The sequence below is a fragment of the Thalassophryne amazonica genome, chromosome 1 (genome assembly GCF_902500255.1).
Source record: "Thalassophryne amazonica chromosome 1, fThaAma1.1, whole genome shotgun sequence".
Taxonomy (NCBI): domain Eukaryota; kingdom Metazoa; phylum Chordata; class Actinopteri; order Batrachoidiformes; family Batrachoididae; genus Thalassophryne; species Thalassophryne amazonica.
Genome location: NC_047103.1, coordinates 58370804 through 58388730, shown reverse-complemented (window position 1 = coordinate 58388730; position 17927 = coordinate 58370804). Strand labels below are relative to the sequence as shown.

General features: G+C 44.1%; 1 protein-coding gene across 1 annotated transcript in view; it reads right to left on the bottom strand.

Moving 5' to 3' along the window:
• Nucleotides 1-17927, bottom strand: part of malrd1 (MAM and LDL receptor class A domain containing 1) — a 244722-nt gene that overhangs the window by 107704 nt on the left and 119091 nt on the right. The window contains exons 16-18 of the mRNA XM_034170522.1: nt 9202-9415; nt 8859-9106; nt 1289-1577 (exon numbers count right to left, since the gene is read on the bottom strand). Of these exons, the coding sequence (XP_034026413.1) occupies nt 1289-1577; nt 8859-9106; nt 9202-9415 (751 nt within the window). The remainder of the gene's footprint in view (nt 1-1288; nt 1578-8858; nt 9107-9201; nt 9416-17927) is intronic.

Here is a 17927-nt window from a genome sequence, read left to right as displayed (position 1 = left end):
CAATAACTTGTTTTATTTTTTCCCTACATATTTCTGTTGTCAGGAATTCAAATACATTATCAACCATCATTGACACTGTTTCAGCCACCGTATTCATATCCACATACAGAGCTGCACCACCACTATTTTAGTTTACTCTATTCATACAAATCAGTTAATATCATTCAAGTTCAAAGCCCATCCCCCTGTTACTATTAGCACAAGTTGCAGATAAATAGCATGTATGTTGAAAGGTTGTGAAAACTGACTTATGTATTCCTTGATGTTATGAAAGATGGCATCCAGGTTTCTGCTGTTGAAGTGGATTATTGAAATTTTATTTGCAGATTGGAATGTACTATTATACTGATCTTCAGTATAATAGCGGCAATCACTGATATTAAGTTATCATCTGGATCAATGTCATTTTCAGTGTCCTGTGGTTTATGTTTAGTATATTGAAAAGTATTTAGCTCAAGGTAATCAAGGTCATCAGTCCTTGTCACTGGTTAGCTTCAGAATGTGTATTAGTTAGTGTGCATCCATATGAAAGTCTATGAGTCAGCACACCTGTTGCCGGTTCGATGTCTCATGGCTGTCTTGGTGTACTGGAGTGTGGGTGGATGACTTGTCGCGGCATAGATACAGTGTACCCCCTCGCTCTTGCAGCCCTCAGCTCTGGCATCAGTTCTTTCCTTTTTTCATCTGACAGCGTCTGTGTAGTCCTTGTTGATGAATATTTTTGTTCCTTAAAGAGCCTTGGTGCATTGCAGCATGGATCATCTGTCCTTGTATCGTAGCAGTTTCACCACTATGGGCCTTGGTCTGTCACCTCCAGGATTCTGGGTGTCCTATCTACCTCAAAATGGTAAATGGACTGCATTTACAGTATATCACACTTTTCCATCTGCATCAGATGCTCAAAGTGCTTTACAAATAATGCCTCACATTCACCCCAATGTAAGGGTGCTGCCACACAAGGTACTCACTAAACACTGGTAGCAATAGGGGATTAAAGACCTTGTCCAAGGGCCCTTAGTGATTTTCCAGTCATGCTGGGATTTGAACAGAGGATCTTCTGGTTTCAAGCCCAACGCCTTAACCACTAGACCTTCACTTCACTTCACTCAAGTTCTACATGGAAAAGCAGACTCACAGCTCCTGGTGTTCCCAAGCTGTCTCCCAGCCAAGTGCTATTCAGGACTTCTGAGTTGTAATGGGATCATGTGTGCTCAGAGCAATATGGCTGTGGCATCACTAACTATGACAGCAAAGATCTTTAAAAAAAAATCAAGACAAGGATTTGTACCTTCAGGAGGGGGAGGCGTGTTGTCCATTATGGGACCAGACTGGGCAAGGAGACACCCTGAAGAAAAAGTGATGTCATCCAGGCAGATGTCACCCTTGGAACTTCGGCCCACCTTACCCTCCAATATGACCTGGAAATCCTGGGTGGAGCTCAGCAGGATCTCCTGCATCTGCCAGAAGTTGCCCTGGTCTCCGGTCAGGTTCAGCAAAAGGCGGAGCTGTTCTCTACTTTTGGCAAACATACCTAGTGTACCGATGCCGTCTCCAGACATGTGAAAGTAGAAACGTATCTAGAAAGATGATGGAAAAAGAATTAGTTGTCAAAAGCTGTTCATTTTCAAAGCATTTAGACTATTAAAAGTTTTCCTTCACTGATGCTCCATCATTTCTTTTATTTTGCAACAGGATCTCTGCTGAGGCATATCTATTATTTAAGGACACACGGGCGCTGCTTATTTAGTTATTTTCCTTTTACTGTTCTTTTTTGTTGAGCATTTATTTCTCCTCATGACAAAATAAGAAAATGAGCAACATTTGTGCAGAAAGTAAATTACAGTTTAATCATCTTGAGATTGATAAGCTTTGTGTCTCCCCATCAGAAAGCAATGAGATGTTTTGTAGTTTTTCTTTCTTGAGGAGGCATACTCTCCCTTTTAGGACACAGAGAGAAAAACACCCTTCCTTCTCCTTCTCACTATCAGCCTTCACCTTAATTGGAGCTATTTTGCTGACCGTGTCACAGATTGACAGGTCAGTAGTTGGATAAGACAGGCACCATTCCCAGAGCAAACTGGGCAGTCAATCAAGAGTGCGTTGGTGTTCGAGCATCACGCTCAGAGCTGGGAGGAGACGGACAGCCAATGACAAGTGCACATGCATATTTTCCCAATTTGTAAATGCTTGTTTACCTAAAAGTTATTGTTCAACAGCGTGAGAGCATGGATGACAGAGGCAATAATCATATTTTAATAATGTTTTCCAAATAGTGGCAAATAATGTCCATATTATTTTTTAAAGGTCCAAAAATCTATAATAAATAAAATAATAATAATCACCATATTCTGTGATCTTAAGCCAGTAACCCATTACTGATTTTTTAATACATGGTTAACTATGTTTGTGGCTCAAAGCTCCCAATCGCAGCCTGAATGTCATGATCCGGCCCCTTTAGGGCCATCTGTTATTAGTATAGATCTGTATCCACATTTGTATTCTGTACCTTCTGTGTTTTATCCATGATTTGTCATATGTTATCATTAGTTTTGTTTCTGTTAACCTCGTATTAGTTCACTCTTGGTCACTTAGTCCCTCCAGTCTTAGTTTGATTCTGTTTACTTCATTTCTTGTATTATGCTTTGGTCACCGGTTCAGTTTTCTTTTAAGCATCTTATATTCTTAGCTTAGTTCTGTTTATCACATTTTTGTGTTATGCTTTAGTCACAGGTTTTGGTTATTATTTATCTTCAAGTGTTTCTTCTGATTATGTTCTATTTGTCACTTATTGCTCATCAGTTAGTTCTTTTATTTATTGCACTATTCTATAGTCATCAGTTTTGTTTATCGGCTGTTCTCATTTCTGTTGTGCTTTTATATTGGGTTTTGCGTTCTGTTAATTAGTCAATTCCTGTTGAGTTTTTCTTCAGTATTGATTTTCTGATCAGTTCTCATGTAGTTTTTCTTTTGTACTTATTATATCTTGGTTTGCTTTTAGTTCCCATGATTCTTGCTCTGTCCTGGTCCCCTAGTATCATATTCTGTTTTAGCTCTGTTCTCACGTCATCCTCATTTGTTTGTGTTCACTCACTACACCAGCCATTGTGTCTTTCTCACTCTTTTCTGTCTGCTTTGTATTTTCGTTCACTCCTACTCTTGCACTTGCTCACGTGTCTTTGTCTCTTTCATCACTTCACTCTGTCTCTTCCTGCCTTCACTCTGTTGCACTTACATTTGTCTTCCCTGGCCACGCCCCCTTCCAGAACCTTCACCACCTGTGTCTTGTTGCAATAATTACATCACCAGTTATATAAGCCCTCACAGTCTCACAGTCCCTCACTCGATTGTCAAATGTATTTCACTTTCCAGCTCTCACGTCCTGCCTTGTTTTGCTTGTTGATCTGCCTGCCGGTATTTGACCTTGTTTTGCCTTTGACCACGTTTTTTTGTCTCTGCCTCTGATTGCCACCACGCCGTGTATTTTGACCTCAACCTGTTTTTTCGACCAAGCCTCAGCCTTACGTCTGTCTGTACCTTTGCTTCACAACCTTAACTGTATCTGCTGTGAGAGTTCGCATTTGTGTCCACTCGATTTGTGCCACTCCCTGACACTGAAATGGTGTTTAATACATGCTAATAGGTGGTAAACGTGGTAATTTTGAGTGATCAGGAAACTTTTAAACAGTGAATACTGTAGTAGGATGTGTAATTATACATAATATTGAGCAAAAGTCAGGCCACATCCTTTGCTCGATGGATTGTGGCTGAGGTGTGTGTGAAGCAGCATATTACAAGAAACTGGAGCATCACCTTATCTGTCACCCCATTTCGCTTCACTGTCGCATATCAGCCTAGTTGTTGTGTGTTGGAGGGTGTGGCTGGATATTTTGGTGTTCTTTTCTTTTCTTTGCTCTTCAGGTGGCATGGAAACTGATTTGTCTGTGGAGAAGGTGCTGGCTGAAGAGTCCTCACCCTCATCAACATCATGTGTAGCACCTGTGACTGGTGCTCACATGCAACCTTAAAGACTTTCAGCTGAAGCAGATAATTGGATGGCGTTCTGCATTTAAGTCATGTGTGATTCAAGCAGAACTGCCGGGAACTCGACCTTGTGATGTTCGTTTGTGAGATGCTGAGGACCGCGCCTGGGTTTGACACATCGAGCCCGTGAAGCAAGGAAGGGTGAGGACACATGCTGTCAGCACACATCAAAGGTGATTAAGTGTTTGACTAATTGTTGATAGTAACTTGGTGTTTTGTTACGCAGTATACTTGAATTGTGATGAGAATTGTGCAGCTTGCTTCTCACTGCTGTGGCGTGCGGATAAGTGATCCTCCACCTGTTGTGAGAAGCTGCTCATTTGCATAAAGTTAAAAAAGATACAGACCTGAATGTGTTGCTGATAGCGTGTGTCTTTTGAAAGATATTGTAACTGCTGACTTACCTCACCTCTTCTTTGCTTCACAGAGAGTCAGTTTGTCGTGTCCACCTGGGGGGTGTTTGGCGGTGGTAGTGGGTCCAGGAGCGCCGGGCTTTGATCCTTGCGGGCGCTGGAGAGCGTGCCAACAGTCACTCCACCAGAACGACGCTATTTTTGTTTTTACACTTTTTATGCACAGCGGGTGAAATAAATATATTGTTTTTGGAACCGCTTTTCTGGTTATTTGTAGCGCTGGGTTCCGTCTGACGCAGGTCCGCTCCTCAACCCGCGTCGACACATAACACTAGTCTCACGTTTTTTTCGTTCTCCTGTGACGAAATGAGTAAATTTTCGTGACGGGTTTTTTTTTTTTTTTACATCACTATTCCTAACCCTACTCCTACCCCCAACCCTAACCATAACACCCCCACCCCCCGCTTCACTTTTAATTTTGTGCAGCCATCATGGAATGAATTAAAATGAATTTGTGCTGCCGTGACAAAAATGATGTGCTTTTCGTCACAATATCACGAACCAATATATTAATGTATATTTTGTGCTGCTGAATCACGACTTGCCGTGAGACTGGGTTGCGCATATCATGACCAGGCCGAATAAACCATGTGCCTTACTTCTGTGTAGGCTGTCAGTTGTCCAGGTGGTTTCCAGAGTAGAGAAGCTTGAATCTTCGACTGGACTGGGTTGCTTGACGCGAGGACATTTCGCTTCAAATCGCAGAAGCTTCCTCTACCATGTGCCTTACTTTATTTTTACAAAAGGCTTTGTTATTTTTCATCAATGCCTCTTGAAATAAATCATTTCTCCTTGAATGTGGATGTGGCTGCTCAGCCAGGTTACAGTGTAAACTAAAATTGAAATACAATGCAGATTGCGTTATGATGCTTTCATTGCAGCAGGGTAAACGGACACGACACTGAGTGCAGTGGTCAATGTGTGTCTATGTGAGAGAAAGATAGCGAGAGATCAGTGGTGTGCTTAGACACTCACCATTCTCTGACCTTTTTAAGTCTCCTGTGAAAATATAATCTACACGCGTAATTCCATGACAAGCATGCAATGCTCCTCAGCAGAAGTGAGTTTTCAGATGTCAAGATACAGAACATTTTAACTTTGTGGAAAAGTCTTGTATAACCAAAGATTTCAGTGCGTAGACCGTGCACATGCCGAGAAGTACTTGAGTCATGTTGCTGTGTTCAGATTAGTTTGTAGTCTGCACTGACCTGTTGTATAATAGTGACACACAACTTCAAACTGCTATTGCAATAAATCGTGACAGATTTCCTCATTTTTGGGAGAAGGAAGGCAAAAGAAATCGGCAAGATCACCATTCTTTATATCAAATCAAATCAATTTTATTTATATAGCGCCAAATCACAACAAACAGTTGCCCCAAGGCGCTTTATATTGCAAGGCAAAGCCATACAATAATTACGGAAAAACCCCAATGGTCAAAACGACCCCCTGTGAGCAAGCACTTGGCAACAGTGGGAAGGAAAAACTCCCTTTTAACAGGAAGAAACCTCCAGCAGAACCAGGCTCAGGGAGGGGCAGTCTTCTGCTGGGACTGGTTGGGGCTGAGGGAGAGAACCGGGAAAAAGACATGCTGTGGAGGGGAGCAGAGATCAATCACTAATGATTAAATGCAGAGTGGTGCATACAGAGCAAAAAGAGAAAGAAACACTCAATGCATTATGGGAACCCCCCAGCAGTCTAAGTCTATAGCAGCATAACTAAGGGATGGTTCAGGGTATATGTGTTTACGTGGCACAATTTTGCAGGCCATAGTACCATCAACAATTCTGAGTAATCGTACGGGATAAATGAAACCTGATTCGCTAAATCTATGCACATTTTCTGTCTGTTTCATATGTGCTGCGGCTGCATTCACCACAGACTGTGCCAGTCTTGCTGTTTAATAGCGTGGTGCTGACACAGCAATAACATGCAGTGCAGCTGAGGTGAAAGCTTTAAAATATTTCACTCTACTTTCATCTAGCTTTTATTTCAATATGGTTGTCTGATCCAAATTTATTTAAGAACACCTTCAGATACAAACAGCCGTATTTGAATTGGAACGTTCATAGAACTTTATTGTCCTCTGCATTGTTGTCATGGCTGATGTGAAACACACAGTAATGTATGTATGCATGTGTACATTCTCTCCTCTGCCTAAATATCCAGATCCTGGCTTAATTTTTATGTATTTGAGAATTTATCTCGAACCAGCCAAAGAAATTGCTAATTAAATGATTTTACAGTGCATGAATTTGTACAGTTAATTTTTACTCTCATGACTTTAGAATTGTTTCATATTTTACTTATTCCACTTGTAAATGAACAGACTGTCTCACAAATACCAGAGGAGATTTCAGAGCCATTTGGCAAACAGGTCTGCTTTGAGTTTGGGAAGATTTGATTATTTTGAAGTTGAAGCTTTTAATTCTATTTTCTATTATTTTTTATTTTATTTGTATAATACCTCCCATTCATTTTCATGTTATTTGTACTTTAGAGAAAAAGAGCCTTCATCTGCACTTCAGCTCAAGTAAGGGCAGAGAGAAAAAGAATAATTGTGTCTTGGCAGAGACATACACTCTCACACTAGTCATTATTATTTACAGTTTATATGGTGCACCACCATGGATGTCGAGTCACGCTGCACCTGCGCATGATCCCAGATCACACCGGTATTTAAAGCCATAGCTTGTGGAGGAGTGTCATATAGAAATTGTTTATCTCAAAATGACATTTCTGTACTATAAGTCATTACTATATTTATTAGTTTATGGGTGTACAAATAAGTGATTATGATAGAGAAATACTCAGAAACGGTCAGATATAATGCAGTAAATATTCATGTAAAATTATTGGGATTCACAGCTGAAATACCAAATTATGCCCATACAATTATTGTTGTTGTAATTTAACCTGGAAATAAGATATAATTCTATATTATATTGACTGTTAGTACACCAAAAAAATTGGTAAATATATCACAACTTGTTTAGAGATTAAACAACAATACTACTATTAATAATAATTAACTTTTGAATGTGAGTATGACCATCCAGTCTACATGTGTTTTATGGACTTGGACAAGGTATATGATTGGGTACTGTACTCGGGAGATACTTGCAGAGGTGTTGCGGGAGTATGGAGTGAGGGGGTCCCTTCTCAGGGCCATCCAATCTATATACTCACAAAGCGAGAGCTGTGTTCGGGTGCTCGGCAGTTAGTAAGAATCGTTTCCGGTGGGGTTTGGCCTCCGCCAGGGCTGCGCCTTGTCACCAATCCTGTTTGTGATATTCGTGGACAGGATACTGAGGTGTAGTCAGAGGAGGAGGATCTTTAGTTTGGTGGGCTCAGGGTCTCATCACTCTTTTTTTTTTTTTGCAGTTGATGTGGTTCTTTTGGCATCATCAGCCTGTGACCTCCAACACTCACTGTATCGGTTCACAGCTAAGTGCAGAGCAGCTGGAATGAGGATCAGCACATCTAAATCTGAGGCCGTGGTCCTCAGCAAGAAACCGATGGATTGCCTACTCTGGGTAGGAAATGAGGTCTTGTCCTAAGTGAAGGAATTCAAGTACCTCAGGGTCTTGTTCACGAGTGAGTGGACAATGGAGCGTGAGATTGGCTGGAGAATCAGTGCAGCAGGGGTGGTATTGCATTCGCTCTACCGTACTGTTATGCCGAAAAGGGAGCTGAGCCAAAAGGCGAAGCTCTCAAACTACTGGTCAGTTTTTGTTCCTGCTCTCACCTGCAGTCATGAGGGTTGGGTCATGACCGAAAAAACTAGATCGCAGGACCACAGTAAAATCACCAGTGTTAAATTAACAGACAGTGTACATATGGTCCTACTCTGATCAGAGTAGGACCATATGCACAGACCACCGGTGCTAGTTTTACACTGTTGATTTTACTGTGTACAAGTGGCCAAAATGGGTTTCCTCAGCAGGGTGGCTGGTGTCTCCCTTAGAGATAAGGTGAGAAGCTCAGTCATTTGTGAGGAGCTTGTACTAGAGCCACTGTTCCTTTGCATTGAGAGGAACCAGCTGAGGTGGTTCGGGCATCTGGTAAGGATGTCTCCCGGGCACCACCCTAGGGAGGTGTTCCAGGCACGTCCAGCTAGGAGGAGACCCTGGGGAAGACTCAGGACTAGGTGTAGAGATTATATCTCCACACTGGACTTGGAAAGCCTCAGGGTCCCCCAGTCAGAAGTGGTTAATGTGGCCTGGGAAAGGGAAGTTTGTGGTTCCCTACTTTGGAGCTGTTGCCCCTGCAACCCGATCCCGATAAGCAGTTGAAGATGAGTGAGTTTTCCATGACTCTTCACATATAAACAATCTCTTTTCTACAGTTTACAACTGAATATTTTGGCACTGTGACAAGTTTGCCCTTTGACCTTGATCTGACCTTGCACTGTCTGCTCTTGTAACTCAGCCAGGGTCCTGATATACGGGCGATATCTCCAGCCGCCTGCGGGAAGGAGCTCTCCAGGTAGAGGTAGTGTCCAGAAGGGTTTCTGAGGGTGTGGTCACTCGATGGTCCAGTGCCAAGTGTTGGCGTGCTGCCCGCTTTAATTAGCCAATTAAATTCATCCTGCTGGCACTGACGCCAGGAACAGAGGTCAAATTCAAAACTGCAGCGCCCATTAAATCCCTCTGAAAGATAGAAATAAAAAAAAAAATAAAGCTGTCCTATTATCTGACAATTTATCTTTTGCTAGTGATCAAGAGGCAGACAATGGAGGCCTCACTGCAGATGTAGGGGTCCTCATCAGAGTTGTCCCCACAGTGGTTGATGAAGTCGCACAGATTGTCCTGGGGGATGCAGTGGCCATTGCTGCAGGAAAACTCGTCAGGCGAACATGGCAGGCCTGAAAGTAGCATAGGAGAACAGTTCCGGAAGCTGATGTCATCAACCACCACATCACCCATGTAGCTGATTCCTCGTTTAGCTCTGAATATCACCTGATGGATCAGAAAATACTGAGTTAAGTTCTTAGTCTGACATGTATAAATTTAAAATGAACTTGAAGCACACTCGGTGAAGGCAATGTTCTACCAAAGCAGTTGAAGTTCTAATGGCCAGAATCAATACTATCACAGTTACTGATTGAAGCAGGAAGGCAGTCAGAATGCTTCATTTTCTCCCAGGTAGCCTGTGTGCTCTTGCACCTTTAATGTACATTAGAGTTGCATTGTTACTACAGTACTGTGTGGATCCACATTAACATACTGGACATGCTAAGTGGCTGATGTACACACTAAAATTTCCCATTTAATTTACAGTCCCCTACTAGCAGTTAGTTTCCAATAGGGTTCCATTATTCTACATTATTACATTATTTCTGCAGGGTGCCTACTGTAATATACAACAGTTTATCACTGTTAATGGATTACAGTACTGTCCCACTTGTTATGTTTTGGATGCGCTCGGAGCACCGACCCAGCGTTTGAAAGGACCCAGCATAAAATAAGCAGAGCACGGTTCAAAGGATAACAGAATTTAATAAACATAACAGTGAGATGCAGTGCTAAACAACTAAAAAGTCTGCGGTCTGGTGAGGTGGAAACACGGCGCACTCTTAACAGCGCAAACGGTCCGGAGCCACAGCAGTTCGGACCCAGGGACCCCGCCGACACCCCCCAGGTGGCCGCGACAAACCGAGTCTGTGAAGAAAGAAAACATGAGGTGAGTCCAACTCCACACAGAGAGACACAACTCAAAGGTGCACGCAATCAGCAAACACTTCCTGGCTTAAATCTATATCAGCTTCTCACCCTGCAGGCACGGAACAACTCAGTTCAAATCTCCACTGCAGCAGAAGCTGATTAGACAATTAGCATAACGTGACAGCTCAATAACACAAGGTGTGAGGGACACCAAATCCACTGTCATTACTTCATAAAAGTCACCAAAACCAAATTACCTCAGGAAGTGTGCTGAAGAGCGTGAGACCTTACCCAATCCTCCTTCACAGACTGTGGCGTCAAACCTGGAGCGGTCTCTGCGTCCGTGATGGTGAGATTGTTCTCCTGACGTCGATCTCACACGTCTGCTCACAAGGTCAAGTCTCTGGCAATCACACACTGTGCATTCAAGGTTTAAATGCAGCAATCTCTGATCAAGACAAAATACACCACAGCTGTGAGTCCTGATGACCTGCATGTGAAAACAAGCCTCAGGTGTTCAGGGTGAGGTCCTAATGCTCAGCCACTCAGTCCTGAATGCATATCACCTGGTGGGAGAAACAGAAAACAAAAACCAAGCCAGCCAAACACCCCAGCCCACAACAGTACCCCACCCTCATGGGAAGCCTCCCGGCGACCACACGGACCTGGGCCAGAAAAAACAAAGCCCCCCTCCAGGGACCATGGCTGGAATGTTGGCTGGGAACAAAAAACACCTCCTGCAGCTTCAGTTTCAGCTCCTTGTGCTGACGATCCAGCTGGGAAAGGCCCGTCTCCAGGAGCTGTGCGTTACTGTGCTCTGACGACAGCTCCATCATCAGCTGCTCCACCTGCAATGTTAATTTCTTCATGCAGTCATTGATCATCTCAATGTTGAGCCTCTCCAGCTCTTCCCTCAGCTGGATAACGCACGCTTCCAACCGCCTCTTCTCTGTCAACAGGGAACTCCGTGCCGAGACCATCACTCTCATCCTGGAGCTCATCCTTTCCCACCCTGAGCCTGTCTGCAGCAGACTGCTCCGCAGCTGACACTCCAGTGCAGAGACATCCTTTGTTGACTTTAATGGTCTTGCCCTCTGTTTCATTTAGCAAACCTGTTAGAGTCTCCACCTTTGCGTTCATTCCTGTTGACTCTTGCTTTAGTTGTTCACTTTGCATAATTTTGGCCAGGAGTTCTTGAACCTGTGCACTCAGCCTTCTTCTGACTGTGTGTTAAAGTCTGCTTAGTCATAAAACAAAAAAAAGACAAACACAAACAACCATATCAACCCCCCCTCCTCAGAGGACCGTCCCATCAAACCCCGGGAAGAGGAGAAAAGAAAAAACACAACCCCAACTTAAGCTTGCAAACAAAAAAAAACGCTAACACCCCCCCCAGATGACATGTAGGGACCAACACCCCCCAGAGGACATCCTGCCAGCTCCAGGAGTAATAACCACAGCCAAGGTCCCTCTGGGATCCAAAGTCACCCATGGGGACTCCCAGCACCTCCCAGAGGACCGTTCCATCAAATCCCAGGAGACGCCCCCCCTCATGACTAACAGACCCAGCCCCGGCCGTCTACGGCTAGATGGACCCTCCGCCCTTTCCCCCCCAGAGGACACCACAGTCACACCCTGAGGGCGGAAACTGGGGGGAAAAAAAAACATACAAACAAAACAACAACCTCAACCCCACCCCCTCAGCGCAGTGGAAACTGGAAGTACGTCCAGTGACACCAACCATGACTATACCCCAAAAGTCAACCGGGAGGAGTGGAACAGCGGTAATGGCGTACGGCACAAGACGGCAGCACCCCTCCGACTTTCAAACCAGCCACCAGCTGCGGGTATATTCCACTGCCCCAAACCTCAGCTACGCCGATGGCGTACGGCTCAAAGGCGCGCTGAAGCCGGAGGTGGAACAGGGAAGTAACAAAAAACACCCCTAAACCCCCCCCCCACCCGGGTGCAGAGGTTACCTGGGAAACGCCCTGCATAACCGAACTGCACCACCCCAGCAACGCCAATGGCAAATGGCACAGAGGCGCGCCAAGGCTGGAGGTTGTAAAGGGAATTAAAAATAAATAAATAAATACCCCAAACCCCCCCCTCCCCTCCCGGGTGCAGAGGTTACCTGGGAAACGCCCAGCATAACTGAACTGCACCACCCCAGCAACGCCGACAATGTACGGCTCACACGGCTGGAGCCAGAGGAGAAGAGAGGGAATAAAAAAAAATTAAAAATACCCCAACCCCCCCCCTCCCCCTCCCGGGTGCAGAGGTCATCTGGGAAACACCCAGCATAACCAAACTGCACCACTCCAGCAACGCCGACATCGTACGGCTCACACGGCTGGAGCCAGAGGAGAAGAGAGGGAACAACAAAAACAAAAAAAAGAAAAAAGAAAAAACAACCCAATTACCCCCCCCATCACCCCCCAGAGGACCGTCCCATCAAACCCTGGGAGGTGAAACCAAAAGAAAGAAAAAAGACCAACAGACTAACATAAAGTCACCTGGGTCAAACTATGCTCCAGACAGCCTGCATTTTCAACTCCACCAGACCACAGACAGTGCACAAAAACAACAAATTAACCCCTGATAAAAACACCTCATACTAAAACAAGAAACAGATAATAGACCAATAAAAAAAAAAACTAACATTGGCCTACGTCGTCAAGTGCAAAGAATGGAAAAACATTGTGTTTTCCATCCTTTGAACCTGAACGGTAATGTGACTCTGTCACCAACAGAGGGAGCCAAAGTGCCAAATAATAAAATCCCCGTGGTAACGGAGTAAAAACCAATTCACACTGCTGTAAACAACAGCAGGTTATAACAAACAGCTTAAAGTGCAAACTAAATACCACCGGGGCTGCTACAACAGGCGTCGGAGCCAGCTGCACGGGAGGAGACGGGGCTACAGCCGTAACAGTGGGGTGCGACGCGACCCAAGCTGTAAACTCCGCCATGCGCGCACCAACGCGCACAACCCGGGCGGAGAGCACCCGCAACTGATCCCGGATCAACTCCAACATCTGCTGCAGCCTTCCTGGCAAAAACACCATCTCTGCTTCCGCTGGTCCATTGTTAAATGGCCAGAGACTACTGTTATGTTTCGGACGCGGTCGGAGCACCGACCCAGCGTTTGAAAGGACCCAGCATAAAATAAGCAGAGCACGGTTCAAAGGATAACAGAATTTAATAAACATAACAGTGAGATGCAGTGCTAAACAACTGGTGAGGTGGAAACACGGCGCGCTCTTAACAGCGCAAACGGTCCGGAGCCACAGCAGTTCGGACCCAGGGACCCCGCCGACAGCCCCCAGCTGGCCGCAACAAACCGAGTCTGTGAAGAAAGAAAACATGAGGTGAGTCCAACTCCACACAGAGAGACACAACTCAAAGGTGCACACAATCAGCAAACACTTCCTGGCTTAAATCTATACATCAGCTTCTCACCCTGCAGGCACAGAACAACTCAGTTCAAATCTCCACTGCAGCAGAAGCTGATTAGACAATTAGCATAACGTGACAGCTCAATAACACAAGGTGTGAGGGACACCAAATCCACTGTCATTACTTCATAAAAGTCACCAAAACCAAATTACCTCAGGAAGTGTGCTGAAGAGCGTGAGACCTCACCCAATCCTCCTTCACAGACTGTGGCGTCAAACCTGGAGCGGTCTCTGCGTCCGTGATGGTGAGATTGTTCTCCTGACGTCGAGCTCACACGTATGCTCACAAGGTCGAGTCTCTGGCAATCACACACTGTGCATTCAAGGTTTAAATGCAGCAATCTCTGATCAAGACAAAATACACCACAGCTGTGAGTCCTGATGACCTGCATGTGAAAACAAGCCTCAGGTGTTCAGGGTGAGGTCCTAATGCTCAGCCACTCAGTCCTGAATGCATACCACCTGGTGGGAGAAACAGAAAACAAAAACCAAGCCAGCCAAACACCCCAGCCCACAACACCACTGTTAAATTACAGGAAGCAGCTTCGGTTGCCAAACTACAGTAATTCTGCAAAACATACAGTAAAACACTTCAATGAGATTTCATTGTGCTTCTTCCATTTTGCTCGGGGTCACCACGGGAGTTTCGGTTTGGGATCACACCAGATGAACACTAAAAATGACTAAGTTTATCCTTGAATCAAGAACAATCTCTCAGGTGGGTTTTCACATAAACTCTGCCCCATGTGTGGATTCCTGTTTGTTGGCTGATATATAATAACACACCAGAGACACTTGTATAATATGATCAGACAAGGCAATGAGACTGATTGCCCAGCGGCTGCTGTCCGAGTGAGTCATGTTATTTTTGCATCTTCAGGCGGTGAGTTGATGAAGAGGAAAACAGGGATTTGGAAATGCTGCAAGGCTGAAAAAGAGTCTTAAGAGGCTGAGTGTGAAAAGACCCTTCAGTGTAGATGAATCTTGTCTGAGAAGCGTTAATGTATATGTGACCGGGTGTATTATAAAGATCCTGCGTTTGCGGGGAAATGGGTGCAGATCTCTATCTGGCCAGTAGATGGCAGTGTGGTCACACTTGTTAATACAGTGGTTGCTTGATGTCGCACGTGTGACGTCATCGCTGCGCGACTGCCAAATGCCTCAGCAGGAGACTGACAGAAAAAGAGGTGCGTATCCATGAGAATCTGACACTTAAATGATTGACAAACATGGAAATATTCTTTGATATTGTACAATAACACTTAAATAAATGTCATATCTTAAGAAGTTTTGTTGTATGGATCTGTAGAGTTGACGGTTGATGTACATTGACTCGCGTCTTGAAAAGTGTGATTCAGCCAAGTTGTCCACAAAGGGGAACGTTATTCTCCGTGAAGGCGTGAGTGTTTAATACAATGTGAATGTAATGTAACAAATTGTTTTAAGATTGAATTTATGTTTGAGAACAGTTTTGTATGTTCTGTTAATTCAGAGGGAGATAGCACTGCCCAGGTCCTTCAGAGTGCTGGGTTGGCCTTGGCGGGTTGTCAACCATTCTGTAAGTGGGTTCAAGTTAACCATTACACAATATGAATGAGTATTGTATAGTAATTTTGTTTTGTAAAAATGCCAATTGAAACTGGTACTAAGTTGTGTCTTTCCTTCGTTTTGTTTTAGGATAAGGCCACTGCAGTTGTTTTTTTTTTTTATTTGTCTTTTATTTCTGTTTTGCAAAAAGTTTTTTTTTTTTTTTGTTATTACAAAGACCGAAAAAATCAGAAACTGTGAGTCTTGACATTGGTAAGACGTTGAAGCCAAATCAAACCAAAATTAATGCTGTTCTCCTGTTGGGGGAGGAATAGTCGGGAAATAAAGACCCACACTTTTTTCTTTGGGAGCTGCCTGTGTCTGGTCCATTATTGTACACCTGGTTACACACGACACACCCCCCAACTCTTTTTGGTGTCAGAAGTGGGATTTCCAGGAGATTTGGCACTTTTTGAGTTCATTAGTTTTTTTTTTTTTAAGACAACAGTAGTGGTGAAGAGGCGTCCCATTCAGCTGAAGATACGGCTGCTGTGGCTGCTCTCGGGGTGCCTCTGTGCTGGGAGCGTGGTAGTAAACAAGAGCTTCCAGCAGGGGCAGAATGTTGAAAGAAAAGTGTGGTCTCATTGTTTGGGTCTGTTGTTATTTTTAATATTACTAGAAGCTATTAAATTTGTTTTACTAGTAGTTGTAAATGTGCCAGAGATAATATTGGAATGTATCGGTTATCTGTAACTTCCGATACATTGTTGGGTGGTTTATTGTTTTATCTTTATCTTTTCAGTTATCTGATTATCTGTTATCGAAGTTAATTTTTTGGTTATCTGTGCCCACCACTGTGTGCAACCAAGGTCTATTGTGTATGTACCAAGAGAGAAGCAGATTGTACCTTTTAATGGTGACCCTGGTAAAGACGCGCACTCGGTAGACGAGTTCATTGATGAGGTTGAGCGGGCTATGAGTCTTAGGGGTCTGAGGGAAAGAGACCAAGTAGATTTTATTCTGTCATACATCAGAGGTTGTGCATTAGATGAAATCAAGTTACGTACACATGGACAAACTGCTGGACCCAGGGATTTGTTTTCCTACTTACGTGAGGCCTTTAGAGAGAAATGAACAACACCACAGTTGTTACATGCAGTCTATGCACGTCGACTGTCAGAGGGTGAGGACTTAAAAGATTACTCACATGCGCTCTCTCAGCTGTTAAACTCCACTCTGTTAACTTCTCCTAATGTTGTCACTGACCAGCAACTTGCAATAAGAGACCAGTTCATTGAAGGGGTGTGTGATTCTGCCCTCCGCCGTGAGCTCCGCAGGCTTATCTGAGAAAAACCACAGTCGAGTTTGTTTGAGGTTCGGGAAGAGGCCATTATGTGGAGCTTTGAGGATCATAAAAGGACTTCAAATGTTGTGAGGAGCAGAAACCTGGTGGGGAAGAGTTTTGATGAATATTCTGTTAAGTCCAACAGTAACATGGAAAATGACTTGGCCTCCACGCTCCAGGAAGTTGTGAAAATAATAGCCCAGCAAGGTAAGGCTATTGGAGAATTAACAAATGCAGTAAGGGAACTTAGCACCCACAAAGAAAAGTCAAATGGACCAAACACAAACCACAAGCCACGAGTAACTCCCAGGTATACAGAAGATGGTCAGCCTATCTGTCTAAGGTGTGAGGGGGTTGGACACATGGCTAGGCAATGTCCCGTACGCAGAGCCCCTACCCCAACAACCACAACTGTCCCGGCTGTGCAGGGAAATGAGGGCCCTAGGTTATTATGAGCCAGACAATGCGAGGGAAGTCTGAAGGCTCACCCCAGACCTTGACTAAAGAATGCTTTTTGAGAAATGCAGTTGGTAAATGCCCTGTTGTTGACATTCATATATGTGATGTTCCCTTACAGTGCCTCACAGACTCAGGAAGCAATGTTAGCACTTTAACAGAGAGCTTTTTCAGAAATCATCTCCATGGGAAAGATCAAGATATGCACTGTACATCCAAATGGTTAAAAATCACTGCTGCTAACAAGCTACCACTACCTTACCTGGGCTATGTTGAGCTAGATATCCAAGTAATGGGAGTAACTCTACCTGAATGTGGGTTTTTGGTAATAAGAGATGACAATAAAGCAGACAGAAAAGAGCTTGACCCATCCCCACCTGGAATAATTGGAATGAACATTGCAAAACGGTGCAGAGAGTTGATACTAACAGAGTTTGATGCAGCACTTGGAGGAAAACTGGATTCTGAGTAGAGAGAGGCTTTTCAGAGAGTACAAGAGGCAGAACTTGTGAAAAAAACAGCAATGGCTCGAGTATCACAGAGAAACAAATGTCACTTACCTGCACTTTCAGTGTCCACAGTTTATGTACGAGCCCCAAAGGGAGACCTTAATGACACCTCCACTCTAGTATTGGAACCAGGCAGCACTTCATTACCGGGTGATGTTATTGTTGTGCCCACTGTTGTATCAGCCAACTGTCACATGTTTCCAGTTCAAGTTATTAACTTTTCCCAAGATGACGTGTGGCTCCCAAGCACAGCTAGATTAGGTCTTTTGACCCCATGTCAGTGTATTGAAAGTGACCCCTATGAAGTCAGGTTTCAGCGTATCTCAGCCACACATGAGGAAGTCAGTGTCAGTCAGAAGGACAAAAGCCACTCAGACAATAACATTCAGGCCCTGTTTGATAGACTGCATTTTGGTGGCACAAGTGAACAACAAGGAAGCATAAAAGTGCTGATACTTAAGTATGCTGATGTTTTTGCTGTGCAGGACGAAGACCTGGGTTACACTGACCGA